We start from the raw sequence: 17,790 nt of genomic DNA on the forward strand, positions 1-17,790 counted from the left end.
GCTAGCTAGTGCTAGACCTTTTCCCCAGAAACCTGGGTGGACTCAGTCTTCTATCAAGTCCTGCTGGTACACCAGCATGCCCGTATCTTCCCCAGTTTCCTAAAGAGACAGTGAGGGCAAGTTCAGTTGCCTTTTCTTAAACCTTGCCCGTGGAAGCACAGCTGCCCACTAGGAGGCTTGCTGGCCTGCTATCAGCTTGGCTTTCCCATTCCTCAGTTGCCCTGAACTCTTCTGGATTTCATAACTGTCTAGGACCTTGGCTAACAACTCCATTTTCCTCTGAGCAGATCACACCCTGAGAACCAGGAAGCAACCCCTCCTAACCTGACCCTCTAGCAGACCCTCACAGTACTGGGAGTAAAAGGCAAGTCTCTGTCTGGCCCTTGATGCCCTGTCTAGGCTCTCTTTGAACCAACCCTTCTTGCTTCAGAATACTTCACTTACAAAATTCTATGAGATGTTCTGTTAGCATCTTTTTGTTTTGGGGCATTTCTTGGTCTGAAATCATTTTGCTTAAGGCTTTTACCTCCTTCAAATACCTCCTCAAAGTATGTTACTCCAAGAGAGACCCCCTTTTATTTGGCCACTCTACAGTAGGTACTTTCACTGGACACCACCATATGCCCCAAATAGTGGAAGGAGAATCTTGGAGGCTAAAAAATAACTCTTTTAATACATAAAGCACAAGTACACATGTTTAACATATATACATATACATACATACATACACACATACATGCATGTGCACACACACACACACACACTCACACACCATTAAAATTTTATGGAGGGGAAAAAATCTGAAAAAGGTCCTTAGAGATGATGAAAAGAGTTTGAGAAACACATCTTTGTGGGAACTATCATGGCCCCCCCATTTCCTCCTGCTGTCATTCGAACCTGCAATGTCTCTCTCAGGCTCGTATTTCAGATGTTTATTCCCAGGCGAGTGGTGTTAAGAGGTTGGGTTCATCTGGTAATGAAGGTCCCCAAAGGTGGGCCATGGCTCTGGAACTGCTCTCTGCTTCCTTGTCATTGATGACGTATTAGCCAAGCCCACATTCTTCTACCACCATGATCTGAGATGCTCTACCATGCCTTCCCCTTCACAAAAGATGGGAAGCTTCTGAAACTGTGAACCCAAGTGACACTATCATCCCACGCTGTCAGGTAGTGTGGCCATGGTGATGAAAACATAGCGAACACACCCCCTCCTAAGAGCTTATCACAAGTCACAAGTTCTCTGTGTGTTTTTGCCTACTTTAGTATTTTCTATTTCTTTATACTCCTTGGATATAGACTCTGTAAAACCAAGGAATATTGTCCACTTATTCTTCACTGTATCTCCAGCATCTCCCCTGAACTGAGCACACAATAATTACTCAGGAGGTGTTCAGAGATTCTGTTACTACTTTGAGTAAGACATAGTGTCTAGGAGAACTCCTGGGGGCCATCTGAACCTCCTCTTGGATTTTAACCCTCACAAGCTACCAGATTTGCTGGGTCCCATTGGGCACTGAGTTAAATTTAAGTCTTCTATGTACCACATGGATGAGATTTTGTCCAAATTACTTCTGTTTTTCTCTGGCATGCCACTATGAATACCATACTGATATCTGATTCATTAAACTGAAAAGATTTTCAATAAAATGATGACAAGAGGCTAACCATCCTGGCAATTACACAGGACAAAGAACACATTATTGTCTGATTTCCTTTAGCAATAAATTGAATCACAATGAGCATCCGCAATAGAAAAAAAGATAGGAAGGAAGGAAGTTGAACGTTAGCCGCATTAGCCTTCTCTGGAATGTGGACGTGCACTTTGTCTTCTGCTTATGCTGGGTTGATATAGGAATATCCTGTACTGAATATTGATTTTGGCTATTACAACAAACCAGGACTTTAGATGGTTCTTCTTTTCTTTTTAAAACTGTCCATGATATTTCAATATTAGATTGATATAAATGGGTATAGTTCAAGTTCACAGTTAATCTGATGGCATGATTACCCCTTTCCCAAATCCATCACACACACTTCTGATTCATATAACTTAGTTTTTGCGGCTTAGGGTGCTAAGGTTTCTGTGACTCACATATTCCAGGATTGAGGAGAAGGCTCCGTAAGCTACATGCTTGCTGTGCAAGCGTAAGGACCTAAGTGAGGACCTTCAGCATCCATGTAAAGTTGGGAATGATGGCGTCCATCTATAACTCCAGTACTGGAGTTGGGAGAGGGGAGGCAGGCAGAGCTAGGCAGTGTAGGTTAGCAGTCTAGCCTAAATGCCAAGCTCCAGGCTTAGTGGGTGACTGTCTCAAAGTATAAAATGGAGAGTGATTGAGGAACACACTTAATTTTAATGTCTGTCCTCCACACATGCATACATGGGTGAGGGTACCACACATATGTGCACACACTCACACACACCTCCCATGCACAAGCACACATCTATCCATCAAGTACTTCTCCCATAAGGTACCTCATCCATGAAAGTAATGTACAACAAACCAACAACACAGCCCATGCCAACTTAAGCATTTCCTCAGTCAGGCCGCATGACTGAGATAGAGCTGAAATATCCCCCAAAACCCAGGCTACATGCTTCCTTTATTCTCACCAGGAGCCGTCATGATTGGCTTCCTTTATGTTCCAGCCTTCTCTTGTCCCGACTCTTTGAAGGCTCCCTTCCTTCTCCAGGACCATATGAACCAATCCAACCAGTTCCCACTTCAGCATCCTTGAAGGTTATTTTGTTCGCACTTAGAGAATGTGTTCAAGCACTAGAACTTTTGGCAGATCTGCCATCAGCAACAAAACACCACCAGCAATAAAACCAACACCATCAGACCCAACACAAACTACAGAGTCTCTCATGACAGCTGACATTGGCTCAAAGAGCATCAGACATCCAGTGTCTCCATAGAAACCATTTCCACTTGTGAGATCCCTTGATCTTGATCTCCTAGGTGTCCATACAGTGACACTATTCATTCTAACTTTCAGGATGTGCACACTCTTACACAATCAAGGTGTATTGGGTGTGTCCATCCAAATTTGGTGTCTTACCTGGGAATCAAAGATGCATGTATGAGCGCCAAAGGTGCATAGCTTGAAAGCCTCTCGGAAACTTGAAGTGGTCCTTATACCTAAAGCACCATGACCCGGGTATGCCAAACCTGTGGGCCCCATGTAGTCAAGGACAGCAATGAATGTGGCCCAGCAGAAAATCATGAGGCCACTTAAAATGTTATGAGTTTTTTTTTTTTTTTTTTTGGTGATTTTCTTCTTGTTGCTCAATTGCATACTTCTTGAGTGTGAACCTGGTAGGTGACAAGGTGGCATTTTGATGTCAGAAGGTTGGTTGGGTCCACCTACTTTAGGACTTTCATTTAGAACAAACCTGGAGAAAACCGGTTTCTGCAAAAGATTGTCATGAACGCCCCAATTCCTAGAAATAAACCAAGAAGGTTTCTCGCTTACCTCCTCCAGGGCCCATAAAGAATCCACCACAGGCTTGATCTTCTTCTGGTTGTACAGCCCTATGAGTTTCTCCACGACTCCCCGGATGAGGCCCGAGCGGCCCTGCTTGAAGAGCAGGTTGAGGAGTGAGAACCCTGCGATGACTTTGTTTTCTTCATACAGCTTGATGGGGTTCACTTTCTCCACCTGCCACCACTGCAATCAGAGGAGACTCTAGGTTATGGAGTCTGAAGATGGGGCGACATCGGGCAGCATTCATTGCCTATGTCATAGGGATATCATTGGCTCCATGGAAGCCAAGGTTGAAATGGGGTGGATTTTAGTGGACCAGCAAGCAGTCTCGGTGTCTTTTAAGCATCTGTTTCTGGAACCACAGCCTCTGTTAGTGCAGAGAGGGTATGCTAGACAGCAAGCAATGCTGTGAGAGGGTTTTAGCTTGGGGAGAAAGAGAGGGAGGGAGGAAGAGAGGGAGGGAGAGAGATGACTGGGCATCACTTATTCTAAAATCCCTCACTCCAAAATGCTTCAAAAGTCAAATCTTTTTTAGTGCTAACAGGTGGTAACAAAGAGACACTAAAATTGCTGTCTATGCTGGGAATGTAGCTCAGTTGGGACAGTGTTCACCTGGTACATACAAAATTCTGGGTTCAAATTCTGGAACCACATAGAGAGATCATTGTGGAGATGGATGCTTGTAATCCCAGATCTTTGGAGGTAGAGGCAGGAGGATCAGAAATCCCAGGTCATTTTCAGCCAAATAGTGAGTTTCAGAACAGACTCGGCTATCATAGAACCTGTCTTAATACATACAGACATGCAGATACAGACACACAGACTCACACACACATACACAGACACATCATAAAATATATCTTATGCCTTACCTGTAAATATCCCAAGATCTGGAAAGAAGTCTCCCCTCCCCCCACCAATTTGAATTCTGAAGCTCTTTTCACCCCATTCATCTGGATTAGGTTTCTCTGTCTATTTGAGGCCACAGTTTGCTAAAACAGTAAGTGTGTGATCCGGATCATTGACTCTGGAGCAGATCCTAGTTGTGCACCTCGCTCCCCGTTATTCTTTGCACATCACCCTGCTCAGCTGGCTTGACTGAGAGGATGCACTGGCGTCTTCCAGGAAGGTTCAAGGTAAAACATTTGGCTCTGTGAATGATTGTGGGGATGATGAAAGAGCCCCAACATAGGGAAGTTTACAGAGTGACAGAGCATCGAGAGCATGGTGGAGGTGACCATCACGAGTGCAAGAACACTTTTTTTTTTTTTCCTAAAGAGGGCCAGTTGGGGAGGATAAGGACAAGACTCCCAGACAGGGAGGGAGTGAGAAGGTTAAGTTAAGAAGAGAACACAGCATGGAGTGGAGTGGTCAATCCAAGAGGATGGGACTATGTAAATGACTCTCCTGTGGCTTTGGCCTTTGATATGTGACAAGATTTTATGGTCAAATGTACTGTTCTTCTTGAGCTGTCCTATCCCCAGCTCTGCTAGATGTGATTCAGCGAAGAATCCCATGTATGTGGCTGGGGGTGTAGCTCAGGTGCGGACTGTGTGACTAGCACACATTAACTCCAGCGCCACATAAAGCCAGACGTGGCAGCACCTGCATAAGAGCTTCGTGTTTGTTTCCAAACTGTCTTCTCTTGTTCTCCTAGGATAAGTGTCCCAAAATGAAAGCTCTAGGTTTTTGAGCCCATGATTAAGCTTGATACCTGCACATCTGTAGGGCCTCAGTGAATGGCTGTGTAATGCATGCCAGCAGATGCTACAGACAATGCACAGCTGTGACTAAAAGCTCACAACCTGACTTTGATCCTTGGAACCGACATGGTGAGGGCAGAGAACTGACTTCTACAAGTTGTCCTCTGACTTCTTCATGCATACTATGCCTGGTGCGCGCGCGCGCACACACACACACACACACACACACAATATTAAACAAGTGTACTTAAAATCTTCTTGGAAATTTTCTAGGGTCGAGTGTTACATGTTAGATGTGTAACTAGGCAATTCACCTAACCCTGTGTTCTGTTTCCTTACCATACCTTGGGGAGGGGGAGGTTGTGGAAATAGATGTGCTCATATTAGATGTACGCCATTACAGCAGTGTGTATATACCCCATAATTCATAAGCATAAACAAATTTAATTGTCCTTTTATCCAAAAGCCATGTTTCTCTCTCTCTCTCTCTCTCTCTCTCTCTCACTCACTCTCTTTCTCAAATTTACTGAGCTAGAGCTTGGAATTGGGAGTCAGGCTGCTCTCTAAATGTTAACTTCATTTGTAAGAATCATCCCTGTAATGGCCCAAGAGCGAACGGCAAGTCTGACAAAGCCTAAAGAATTCACTCTGCTGAAATCTTAAGATGGAACATAATTAAGAGAGCAGAGTGAGAACTCTCTATATGATTCTAAATGTGCCTTTCTTGATTGCATAGTATTATTATTTTCCTGGAGCTAAGCCAGCATAGCACTTCTCAGAAAACCTTCTCTTCAATTTACTTCTAACCAATCAGCCTGTGTGGACCTGGTCCTCTGGGCTTTTATTCACGACCTTCAGCTCCAGAGCATAATGGTACTCATTTGAGGAAGAGGAAACCAAGCCTCCATCCTGGCTGTGTTGTTATAAATACCTTCCCAGCATGGACACACTGTGATTATTTCATTAGCACTGTGTGTTGGGATTGGGCATTAAGGGTGAAAAAAGGGAAAACATTTCTTACGGTTGTATGTAATTTGGAACCAGCATGATTCCTCAGAGCAGACTTTCAGCGTCACGCAAATTGTATCCATAGTAACAAAACAGATGTGAGTGGTACCCAGCCTGTCTTCAGGGACCGGCAGTAGATAGCATCCTTCAGTAGGCTCTATCCTTGTTCCTATAGGCACTGAAGTTCAAAGGATTCTTGACCTATACTTTTATTAAAGCCCCATATGCAAACAACGCAGAAAAGAGTCCTTTAAATCCTCATCTCATGTATAGAAGGAATACTGCTGTTTCCTGATTCACCAGATGTTTGAGGGTGTAAAGCTAACCATGTGGGAGCCAAGCAGGACGAAAAGCAGGCCTACCCGCAGCTCCTACTACACATAGACCTAAATCAGCTTGATTCTAACACATATCGATAGCTCTCTGTGGCACTATCCATCTGAGCGGGTGCAGCAAAGGATAGTGCTCTTCAGTAGTGGACAAAGTCATCACGTACACAGAAATTATTAAAGTTAGGAGTTTCTCTTTCCATTCTCCAACACAGTAGGGATGGGGACACAGAAATCAACTGTGACCTTAGAAACCTGGCCAGAAAATGACCAAAATAAAAGCCTGTCTACTGTAGGGAGCAATGATAGTGCAGTAGCTCTAAGCTCACTTTTGACAGATGCTTGAACCAATCTGCTCAGGTAAAAAGGAAGCTTTTCAAAATTTCACTGACACTACTACTTTTCAAGTCCTCGTCCTGCCTGTGTGCAGTTAGCAGTGTATGGGTATGGGATTTATCAGGACTGCATGATGCAAATGGCAGACCAGCAATTGAGCAATTGAGCAATGTCTTTTGTTTGTTTTGGTTTTTGTTTTGCTTTTCCTGAGACAGAGTTTTGCTGTGTAGCCCTGGCTGTCCTGGAACTCACTCTTTAGATCAGGCTGTCCTCAAACTCAGAGATCCATGTGATTATGCCTCCTGAGTGCTGGGATTAAAGGCATGTGCCACCACTGCCTGGTGACCAATGTTTTTAGGTGGAGCTCACACCAGGTAAATGAATGTTAACTGGCAGTTAGTAGACAGGCATGGATACTTACTGACTTTGCGAAGCTAAAGAAACTCTTGGTCTCTCCAGTTACCATGTTGGATGAACCTGCAAATGAAAGATTCCCAAGTCAAATAATTGTTTATAAAAATCAAGATATTTTCTTATAGGAGAGTGGGAGGTGTTTCATTTGTGCACAAGTGGCAAAAGTTTACAAACAACATGCTTCAGTCTTGGAAAAAGTAGAGGTGTTGGGTTGGCTACAAGGAACATTTGGCTAGTCATCAACTCTTAGTTTCATTGGAAAAACCAGGCATGTAACAAAAGGTGATTGACTAGTCCAATGTTTTAATAATATGAAACATCGTGGTTCTGTTTATTGAAAACAAGGAGTGAACTTCTATGGGAAGGCACTACATGGATCCAAATTTGACTTCCTAGCAAGTGAGGGGCTTAGGACTCTGACTTGGGCTGGGTACTAACGATTAGGAGGGAAACCTAGACGGATACAAAAAAATGAGATGCAGAAAAGATAGAGGAGAGAAGAAAGTTTCAGAAGTTTGGGGAATGTGGAACTATTTGTTAGCTCCAAAGGGGTACAAAACAAAACAAAACCTAAAACTTTAGAGAAAAGCATATTGGAAACTATGTGTTGACAACTGGGCCAAGTGACACTCAGATGCCAGATGGAGGTGGAGTTGGAAAAGAGAAGCTGAGATGTTCAGAAAGAAATGACCCCTTTGCAGGGTTCCTAGTGGGGATGGGGTGGGAGGAAGAAACTCTTGACAATGTCGAGAGCATCCTGATGCACTGCTGCTCTCCACAGACTTTCCTGCATCTGATATTTGGAAGTGTAATTTTCCTTAGAGAACAATCATCTACTTAAACAATTGCATATTTCAAAATTAACCGTTTGGTCTGGCTAAACTATTTCCAATAAGTTAACCATCCCTTTATCATTGATGGGGTGATAAGTCCCAGGGATTGTAGTACCAGACTTTGACTACATAGTAACCAAGTGATCAATGTAATTACTTGGATAATTGCAAGATAATCAAGTTGAAATTCACCCAAATGACATCATGAAATTGAGGCAAAAATATAACTCCTGGCTAATGAGAAGGAGGGATGAGTAAATTGTCCATCTGCCTTCTGCTAGTCACATCCGATGTTCTTCTAGTGCTATTGACCCTTGTAGGCTTTCCCATCAATAACATTAATCAATAATTTACTTCTTGGAAAATATGTGGTCAGGGCAGAAATGACCAGAATATGTCAGTAAAGGAGTGTTGCTTGCCTGCTTAGTGAGCTCAATTCTTTTTTTTTTTAAATAATGATCTGATGATAAGAAGATATTTATAACCCTCAAACATCTCTTTTCTAAAGAGCATTGATTTTGAATATACTCAGAATTAAGGCTTAATTTCTATTGCAAGAACAGGGGACAGAGGTTTTAGGAATCTCAAACATCAGATATCCCATGTTCTGTTTTGGAAGATGGCCTCTGGCTCTCCATATACCCTTTGAGATTTGTGGAGACCAATTTTTCAATTAGTGTGGGTTTGTGAGTGTGTGTGTGTGTGTGTGTGTGTGTGTGTGTGTGTGTGTGTGTGAAGACAAGAAGGTCAGGCATGAAAGTTTCATTTTACTGGAGAAAACTTGCTTCTAATACTAACCTTCTTGTATACCCAAGAGCATACTAGATGTAGCCAGGCATGGTGGCTCACACTTGTAATCCTATCACTGAAGAGGCTGAGGCAGTGGGATTATGAGTGCAAGGCTAGCCACAGTTATATAGTGAGACTGTGTTATAAACAAAGCAAAACATTTAAATGTGACAGGGTAGGGGATAGGGAAGTAGGCAAATAAGTTAGTTTTACAATTTAGGACAATAATAGAAACATGATAAATGGACTAAAAATTCTAGACACTCCCAAGTTTTCTCATTACCCAGTATATTAAGCACAGTGGGGTGCTTTCTGCTGCTGTTGATCTTAGTCCATTGTGCATGCACTCACCATATAAAATGTAGGTCCCCAGAGGTTTGAGGAGGCTGAGCCCCTTGCCAGTATTGTCCCCACACAGGCAGTCCAAAACAATGTCCACCCCTTCAGCAGAGATCCTGCGCAGAAGGAGACAAAGTAAAATGATGTAAGTATCAGGAACCAAACTCTCAAGTCTTTCCTTTCCATGTCACATCTAACACCATCTGTTTAGTTACTGTCATCCCTGACATATTACAGTTACCTTTGATACATCCTCTGTGAGCTGAACATATCTCAAGTGAAATTTTTGTTGAATTCATTTAACCTAATACCTGGCATAGCCAAATAGTACGGTATACTATAGCATGAAAATAGTTTATTCCCATGTTCACATGGCTGCCTTGGCACTGTCCCCACCCCTAGCATCACAGGAGAATATTATAAAACACATTGGTAGCCCAGGAAGAACTCTCAACATCTGAAATATAATGTCTACGGATGCTACCTGCTTAAAAAATAGCCCTGGACCAAACCACTGTGAGTTAGACACTCTCTGTATACAAACATTTCACAAAGTTGGAGGCAGCAAAATACCTCTCCTGAGAACAAGTCTGGAGTAGAATAACGAAGAAGAAACTGGAGCCAGATTTTCTATCAAGACGCTCACTCAAATTCTCCAAGCCTCAGCTCTTGCTCTCTCTTGCAATGTGAGTGAATGCATTTCTTTGTGGGGAGAATGCAATGAGGAAACAAATAAGATTTTTGGCCCAGGCTTCCCACAGTCCTGTCAGTCAATCCCTCAGCCAACAATTGTTTTTAAAGGAATATGGCCTCTATGTGGGGTTCTGTCCAAGGTACTAAAAGAGTCAGAAAACCAATATTGTCCCCAAGTTATATGGAGCTGCTAGTCTGGTCTGGAGGTTTCCTTATAGCTTTTCATAGCCCTTCATTTAGATGATCCCCAAAGTCCCCCACCCATACACACACCATACCTGCTTAAGTTTTCCACCTTTAGGATTTCCCCTCTTTGTTTTCATATCATTTAATATTCTGTTCACCCCTTTCCTTTAAGCCCATACTTAAATGGCTCCTTTCTATTTTGCTGGATTCTCCAGATAGTCCAATTTAAACACACAATTTAAATATTGGATGCTAGGGTCCATACACAGAAGGACATGGCATTCATATTTCTGTACCTGTGTTACCTCACTCAGTTTGTTTTATTTTCAGTTTCATCCATTTGCCTATTCATTTTATAATTACTTTTTCAAAATCCAGATAGAGATACACAAAAAAGAAAATTATGAACTAATCTTCCCAATGAACATGGCTATAAATTGCACAACCAACTACTTGCAAGCCAATCCAGGAACACATCAAAGACAGCATGCATGCATCATGACCAAGTTGGCTTTATCCCAGAAATGCAGGAATGGTTCAACACACACACACACCCAAATAAATACGTGTAACTCATCACAGAAATAGCCCCAAGGATCATCTCAGTAGATGGAGAAAATGCCTTTGACAAAGTTCAACTTAAAATCTCTGGAGTCTAGGAATGGCAGAAACATATCTTAATGTAATAAAAGTGATCTACTACAAATCAATTGCCAATATCATACTAAATGGAGAAAAACTCAAAGCATTTTAATATTAGGACTAAGGCAGAGTGTATGCTGTTTCCATTCTATTTTAATATTGTGCTTGAAGATTTCACTAAAGCAATATGATATGAGAAAGAAGTAAAAGGGATGCAAATAAGAAAGGAAGAGGTCAAAGTATCCTTATTTGGAGATGATATGATTTTATACATAGGGAATCACAAAGACTCTATCAAAAAACTTTTAGACCTTATAAACACTTTCAGCAAAGTGACAGGGCACAAAGTCAATATCTAAAAATCAGTGGCCTTTCTATATGCTATTGACAAAATAATGGAAAAGAAATTGAGGAAACAATTCCATTGAAAACAGCCTCCAAAATAACATGGAGCAAATGTAGTCAAATAAACGAAGGGCCTTGACAATGAAAAGCTTGAAATACTAAGGGGAGAAATGGAGAAGACATCAGAAGATGGAGAGGCCATCCGTGCTCATGGATCAGAAATACCAATGTTATAAAAATCCTATCAAAAGTAACCCACAAATTCAGTGCAATCTTGATCAACCTCTCAATGAAATTTCTCACAGAAACTGAAAAAAAAGTTTTAAAGTTTATTTGGAAGTACAAAGACACCTGAATAGCCCTTAGAACTGTGCTGGAGGTATTACTACACCTGGTTTTATATCATATCTCAGAACTGTATTAATAATAATAGCTCAGTACTAGCACAAACACAGACACATAGATCGTATATTCCCTAGTCCAGACATCAACTCAAGATATAGTCTTGAGGATGGGACTACTAATAGCCATGAGAGTGGAGGTTGGATGACCGTAAACATTCTAGGAGTATGATTTACTCGTGAGCATTTACTATGTCCCAGGTTGAGGAATGTCAAGTCACTCCTATTTGTTTCTCATGACACTCTTGTGACTCCAGAGCCACCATTATTTTCATTTGATGAAGGAAGAAAATGGTGATATGGCTACCTGAATAAGTTACTATGTTTTGGAAGTATTGGCTTACCAAAGTGCCTGTAGGTAACGTTCCCCCCACCCCCCAAAAGACAAAACAAAAACAACAACAACAACAAAAAAACCCTCAAAACCTCTTGGTCCACCAAGCCAGACATGGATATGATTTGTTCCTTTGATCTTTCAGTTGTCTTGGTGAATGAGTATCCCTGTGCATTGCTCCTTTTGAGGGTAGAGGCATTTCTTCATGGACGAGTTTCAAAATTAAAGACTACCACCATTTCACCCCATCAATAGGATGAAACAAATGAATGCTATTACATGGAACCTACCCAAACCAAACTGGGCTCAGGTCTAGTGAAAATCTTCCAGCTCCAGAGCTCGAGATAGGACTCAGCTGGTAGAACACTTGCCTGGCACATACAAAGCCTTGGGTTTGATCCCTATCACCACATAAAACAGTTGTGGTGGGACACAACTTTAGTTCCAATAGCAGAGAGGTGGAGGCAGTAGGATCAGAAGTTCAAGGTCATGTAGCAAGTTTGCAGATAGTTATGGTTTACTTGAGACCCTTTTACACACACACACACACACACACACACACACACACACACACACACACAGAAGCATTTTTAGGATGGGCCTAGCTACTGTCATGCTCCTTGGCTGATCTTTTTAAAGACATCAGGACCATCAACAGCAAAGCCAGTCAGCTCTGAGAGACCCAAGGCCCCTCCTCATTTCCAGTGTCCCCATTTCTAAGGGTGACATACTGTCTGTGTGTACATAACTATGCAGCAGCACAGATGGGCTGAGGGCCAAGGATTTTTTTTTTTTCTGTTGTTGTCACAAATCTCCATGAATTTAAGATACTATCAACCCCAGCCCAGGGTCTCTGGGCCGACACAGCAGCAAGATATTTTAGCATTGCTCCCCATCTTCTAGAGCCAGCTCTCAGTGGTCACCAAGCTAGTGACTGCAAGCTGGGTCTACTTCCTGTAAATCCTTGGGGTTTTCACAGTCGTGCAAAAGGACATCCCAACAGCTCCCAAGGCCACAACAGCTAAAGTAGAAGTATCTTTCCTCTTGTGTGTTTTACTGGTCACCAAGTCTATTTTTCTTTTCTATTTTTCACCTATATGCACAGGCTTGGGTGAAAGCCAGAGGTCAATCTGAGTATCATTCCTCAGACACAGTCCACTTAGATTTTGAGAACTGGGGCTCCTCACTGGCCTGGTGCTTGCCAAACAGGCTAGGCTGCCTGGCTAATGAGCTCCACAAATTCTGTTTCCATCTCTGCAACAGTAGGATTACAAGCATGTGCCACCATGTCCAGCTTCTTAATGTGTGTTCTGGGTATCAAACTCAGATGTTTTTGTTCATTCAGACAAGCACTTTATGGACTCAGCTAGTTCCTAATGCCTGTTCTTTTCCTTTGATGCTGCCTGTTCCTGGGCCCTGAGTTCCATTTCCCACTTATTGTGCCCACGAGGCCAGACCATCTCATAGGCTCCTCTCACGTAATAGCTCTTAACTGCCTTGGATCTGCAAAGGAGCCTAGATTTTCAGCATAATCCAATTTTGACTCCATCTAAGGACTTTTGAGAGCTTCCTCTATGTAGCTGAGTTCTGTTTAAGATTTTTACATCTTTGAGTTGGAGAGATGGTTTGGCAGGTAAAGGTGCCAATCATTAGCCTGACAGCCCAAGTTTGAACCCAGAAAAGTCACATGGTGAGAGGAAAGGACTGACTTCCTCCTTAAGTTGTCCTCTCACTCCATATGAAGACCATGGCAATGCTCCTCCAATAATAGATAAATAAATAAATAAATAAATAAATACAGGTAATACATTTTTTTCTACAAGGAACAATTGCATTAATTTATGAGTCTCAGTGTGATATTTTGGCACATGCACACAAATCAAAATGAACAAAGAAATCCAGGTAATTAGTATGCCCATCATTTCAATTCGAGGTTGCTTAATTGGGAGCGGTTTGCTCACAGCTTCCCATGGGTGATATCCAGAGAGGTTTCCACATTGTCATGACTTGGGAGATGTGGCAGGTAGCTGCTAACTACGTCTAATAAGTACCACTGTATGGGATGGCCTCTAACCACAGAACAACTCCAAGTATACACACTGCTGAGATTGACAAGCCCTAATCTAACCTGTTTCTGCCATCTCAGTATCTCATACAGCCACAGCCTTCAAGGTGAATAGCTTGGTTTCCTCATGGACCCAGGGGTGAGCCGCCCCTCTTGCCTTAGGGAGAGTGAGCATAGATGGTAGACAGTTTAAACTTCGGGAGCAGGCCATGTGCAGTGAGTTCCAGAGTGTGTAGGTATGTAAACACTATTTTAACCTTCTGTACCTTGCCTTCTCCCTAAAGAAATATGGGCAGTGCCCACATCATCAAATTTGCAAAGGCTGGAACGTGAGTTCCCTTGTGTGCTCTGGACTTTCAGTCGGATATCATTTCTGTGTGTTCCCAAATGCCCCAACTGTCTCTGCTTGGTGCTGATGCAATGACTTATTACATTAATTGCAACTAGTAGTTTGGATATTTCAGGACACAGCGTTATGTGCGCCTTGGTCACCCTTGTGTCTGCATAACATTTTTTAGGCACCAATAAAAAAGTAATAAAACATGAATGCATGAACATAAGGCCTTAAACAATACTGTGTATCATTTCCACCAAGTGTTTGGTTTTAAAGGCACCCGTAAGCAGCCTTATTGAGCTATAATTGATGGCAATAAATAGGACAGATATAAAATGTGCAACGCACAGTTCAGTGAGTTGGGGCAGTCCATGCCAGTGAAACCAAATTCCACACCAGTGAAATTACTCCAGTTGATGGAGGCATCCTCCCAGCTCAAATGTTTCCTCCGGTCATCTTGTAAACCATAGAGAGTTGGGAAAAACTGAGCCCACACAGTTGGAGGATAAATCTGCACCTGTGTTTCAGTTCTCTCATCTGTGAAGGGGATGATTTTTGGTTTGTACAAGGTGCTTATGAAATGATCATCTAGGTTAGCAGAGGCTGACCAAGCATGGCTGTTCTTACCTGCCCTGCCTTGTCCCAGCTCCCCTGAGGTTTGTTCCAACATCCCCTCCTGATGAAGTGCTCTGAACCCTCCCAGGGGGCTGCGAGACTGTGTTGCCTTTCTCTCTAAAATTTTTCCTCTCTTCTTTATTTCTGAAGGCCTTTGAGTCATTTGCACAGGATTCAAGGTTTCTAACTGTTTGGTCCATTTCCCACCCATTGCCATCTCCTTTTATAGACAGATATGAAAAACAACGCAGAGACCAAGTCTATCTCAGAGCTGGTTTTTCTCCCCTTAGGCTCAGACGATGGCTCAGTTGTTAAAGCTCATGTTTCACAAGCATGGGAAACTGAGCTAGGTTCCCCAGAACCCATACAAAAATGCTAAGTGTGGTGAGCAAGCTGGTAATTCCAGTATTTTTGAGACAGAGCCAGGAGGATGCCTGGACTCACTGGCTAGCCAATCTAGCCATGGTGAGTTCCAGACCAATGATAGACCCAGTTTCAAATATGGGTGTCACTCTTCCTGAAGACTGACCTCTGAACTCTACATGCATGTGCACACATGTGTGATCACACCCGAACATACAAAAGCATGTATATGCACACACTCATACATATACAACATATGAATTACAAAAGAAATACTTTTTTCCTCTGATTTCTTTTCTGGCTTAGCATGAATTCCAAAGATGCCCTCCAATTGGCTGGTCTGTATGATTTTTATTGCAGGAGATTTTGTTTTATTGTATATTTGTAGTTCATCGTACATAGATTGCTGTAACCATGCCTATAAGGAAAACACCAAAGGAAAAAAAAAAGAAATGATGGCACAGTGCTTTATTGCATGTGTGTGGCAGAGTGTTTTCCCTTCCACTTTACATGCCTATGCGCAGAGAACTTGAATCAAGTTGTGACCATAGTGCTGATGGAACTTGGCATTCTGCTTTCTTCCTTTAAATTCCACCACAGGCATCTTTTCTTTTTTGTGACACAGCCTTCATAATCCTTGCTTTTAGGGGCTGCATAAGACACGCATGTGGTGCAGCAAACCTCCCTGCACCATTCGCCTTCTGTTGAAAGTGGAGGCTGGATCTGATTGCCGCTGTTACAGACAGCCCTATTATAAATCACTGTCGACATATGCTGAGCGCTGACGACCGTGCAGAAGCAGAGCTGGGCTCGGCAGCTTTGTGCCTTTGGCTTTGAGCTTGCTCCTGGACTATTTCCCGAGGACAAGATTTCTGGGCAGAGGCTCGATTTGCAGTCACAGCTCCACAGCCATTTCCCACATCCACTGGGTCTCTACTCAAAATGCACTGTTGGACGCCACCTCTAAGGCAGGTGGGAATGAGACAGGTCCATGAAGCTCTTTCCTTCTACTTCCCTGAGAGCAGAAACCACTGATTCTGGCTCTGAGTGGGGCCAGGGTAGGGTAGGGCTGAGGAGATGGAACAGCTGTATGGGGTGTGGGGCCGGCAGGAGGCCCCTGGCTAGGAGCTTCCATTTGTTGAGAACAGCTGTGGGGTCCTGACTTTCTGCTCTACCTGCTCTCCATAACCAGCCACACTGGTCTCCTTCCAGAACCCACGGTTTCCACAGCACCTTAGCGATGATGTTCCCCCAATCCAAAATGCTCCCCCCCTATAACTTCTCATCCTTCAACTCTCAGCCAAAACTCTCACGCAGAACACTGTTGTGTCTGAATTCCCCACTAAAAACCTACATTTCCCCACCAGATTATGTATTTACAGTACACACAAATGTATTCTTCAAATAGTTTCCTCTCCCCCCGCCCTCCCCCCACCCGTCTCATCTCTTACAAGTAGACTCCAAACTCCATAAGTACAGAGCCTTTCTGATGGGTTGTTGCTGGCTCTTCTCGTCTGGCACAGATCCAATCTCATCTCAGTCCCCTAACATGTATTTGTTAAACAGTAGGTAGATGAATGCCAACGTATCAGTTACGGAGGTGAAAGAAAAGATTATTGAAGACGTAATAGTCCTTCATATTTCAGACCGTAGCTTGAAAAACTCAAGTTAAAAGTAGGTGAACTGAGCAAACAGACTTCTTTAAAATTACTCATGATGTCTGCACCTCTGAGAGATGGGGTGGATGCCTAATATTTAACTTTAGGTAAAAGTCACCTTTTATGTCCTACTGGAAATATTAAGACATCCTTACATCATATATACCGTATGTGTGTGTGTGTGTGTGTGTGTGTATGTGCACACATGTGCACATGTAGGAGGCAGAGGTTGACACTGAATATCTTCTTTAATCACTCTACATCTTAATTTATAGACAAGGTCTTTCTATGTAGTCCTGGCTAGACTGGAACTCACAAAACCAATCTCTGCCTCCCAAGTTCTGACAGTAAAGGTGTGCACCACCTAACTTTACCTTAGTTTTTGAGGCAGGATCTCTCACTAAACCTTGAGCTATATTTGACTAGTCTGGTTGGCCATGGTGCCTCAGAAATCTTCCTGTCTCTACCCCCTGGTGTTGGGATTCCACGTATGTGCTACTGTTCCTATTTTCCTGGGTTCTGGGGACTGAATTCAGGTCCTTATGCTAGCATAGCAATTACTTTAATGAATGAGCCCCAGACCAACAAAATTTAAAAATATTCCCACCAGAAAAACTTCCTTTCTAAAAAAATGCCCCACTTGATAAAAATCCAAATCTTGTCCAAATTTCTGCTTGAATAAACAGCTTTGTCCCTTTCATCTTAATTTGTGACTTGGAAAAAAAATATTCCTTTATCATGGCACTGGCTGGGTGGCTAATTCCACTTAGGCTTTATAATCTAGTGTTAGAGTATAAAAAGAGAAAAATAGGAGCTCCTAGACACCACTGACTTCCTGAGGAGCTCTCAGTTGAAAACATGAGACTGGTTCACCCTGGGCAGCAGTCAAGAGAAGCGCACACACCGTCCACGGC

General features: G+C 42.7%; 1 protein-coding gene across 1 annotated transcript in view; it reads right to left on the minus strand.

Moving 5' to 3' along the window:
• The window catches only part of Vat1l (vesicle amine transport 1 like), a 147,654-nt gene that overhangs the window by 70,966 nt on the left and 58,898 nt on the right, over nt 1-17,790 (minus strand). Inside the window, exons 5-7 of the mRNA XM_041650853.1 lie at nt 9,253-9,356; nt 7,287-7,342; nt 3,478-3,672 (exon numbers count right to left, since the gene is read on the minus strand). Of these exons, the coding sequence (XP_041506787.1) occupies nt 3,478-3,672; nt 7,287-7,342; nt 9,253-9,356 (355 nt within the window). The remainder of the gene's footprint in view (nt 1-3,477; nt 3,673-7,286; nt 7,343-9,252; nt 9,357-17,790) is intronic.

Source organism: Microtus oregoni, unplaced genomic scaffold, assembly GCF_018167655.1.
Source record: "Microtus oregoni isolate MIOR12 unplaced genomic scaffold, Mior012 000004F_ref0000308, whole genome shotgun sequence".
NCBI classification, from domain to species: Eukaryota; Metazoa; Chordata; class Mammalia; order Rodentia; family Cricetidae; genus Microtus; species Microtus oregoni.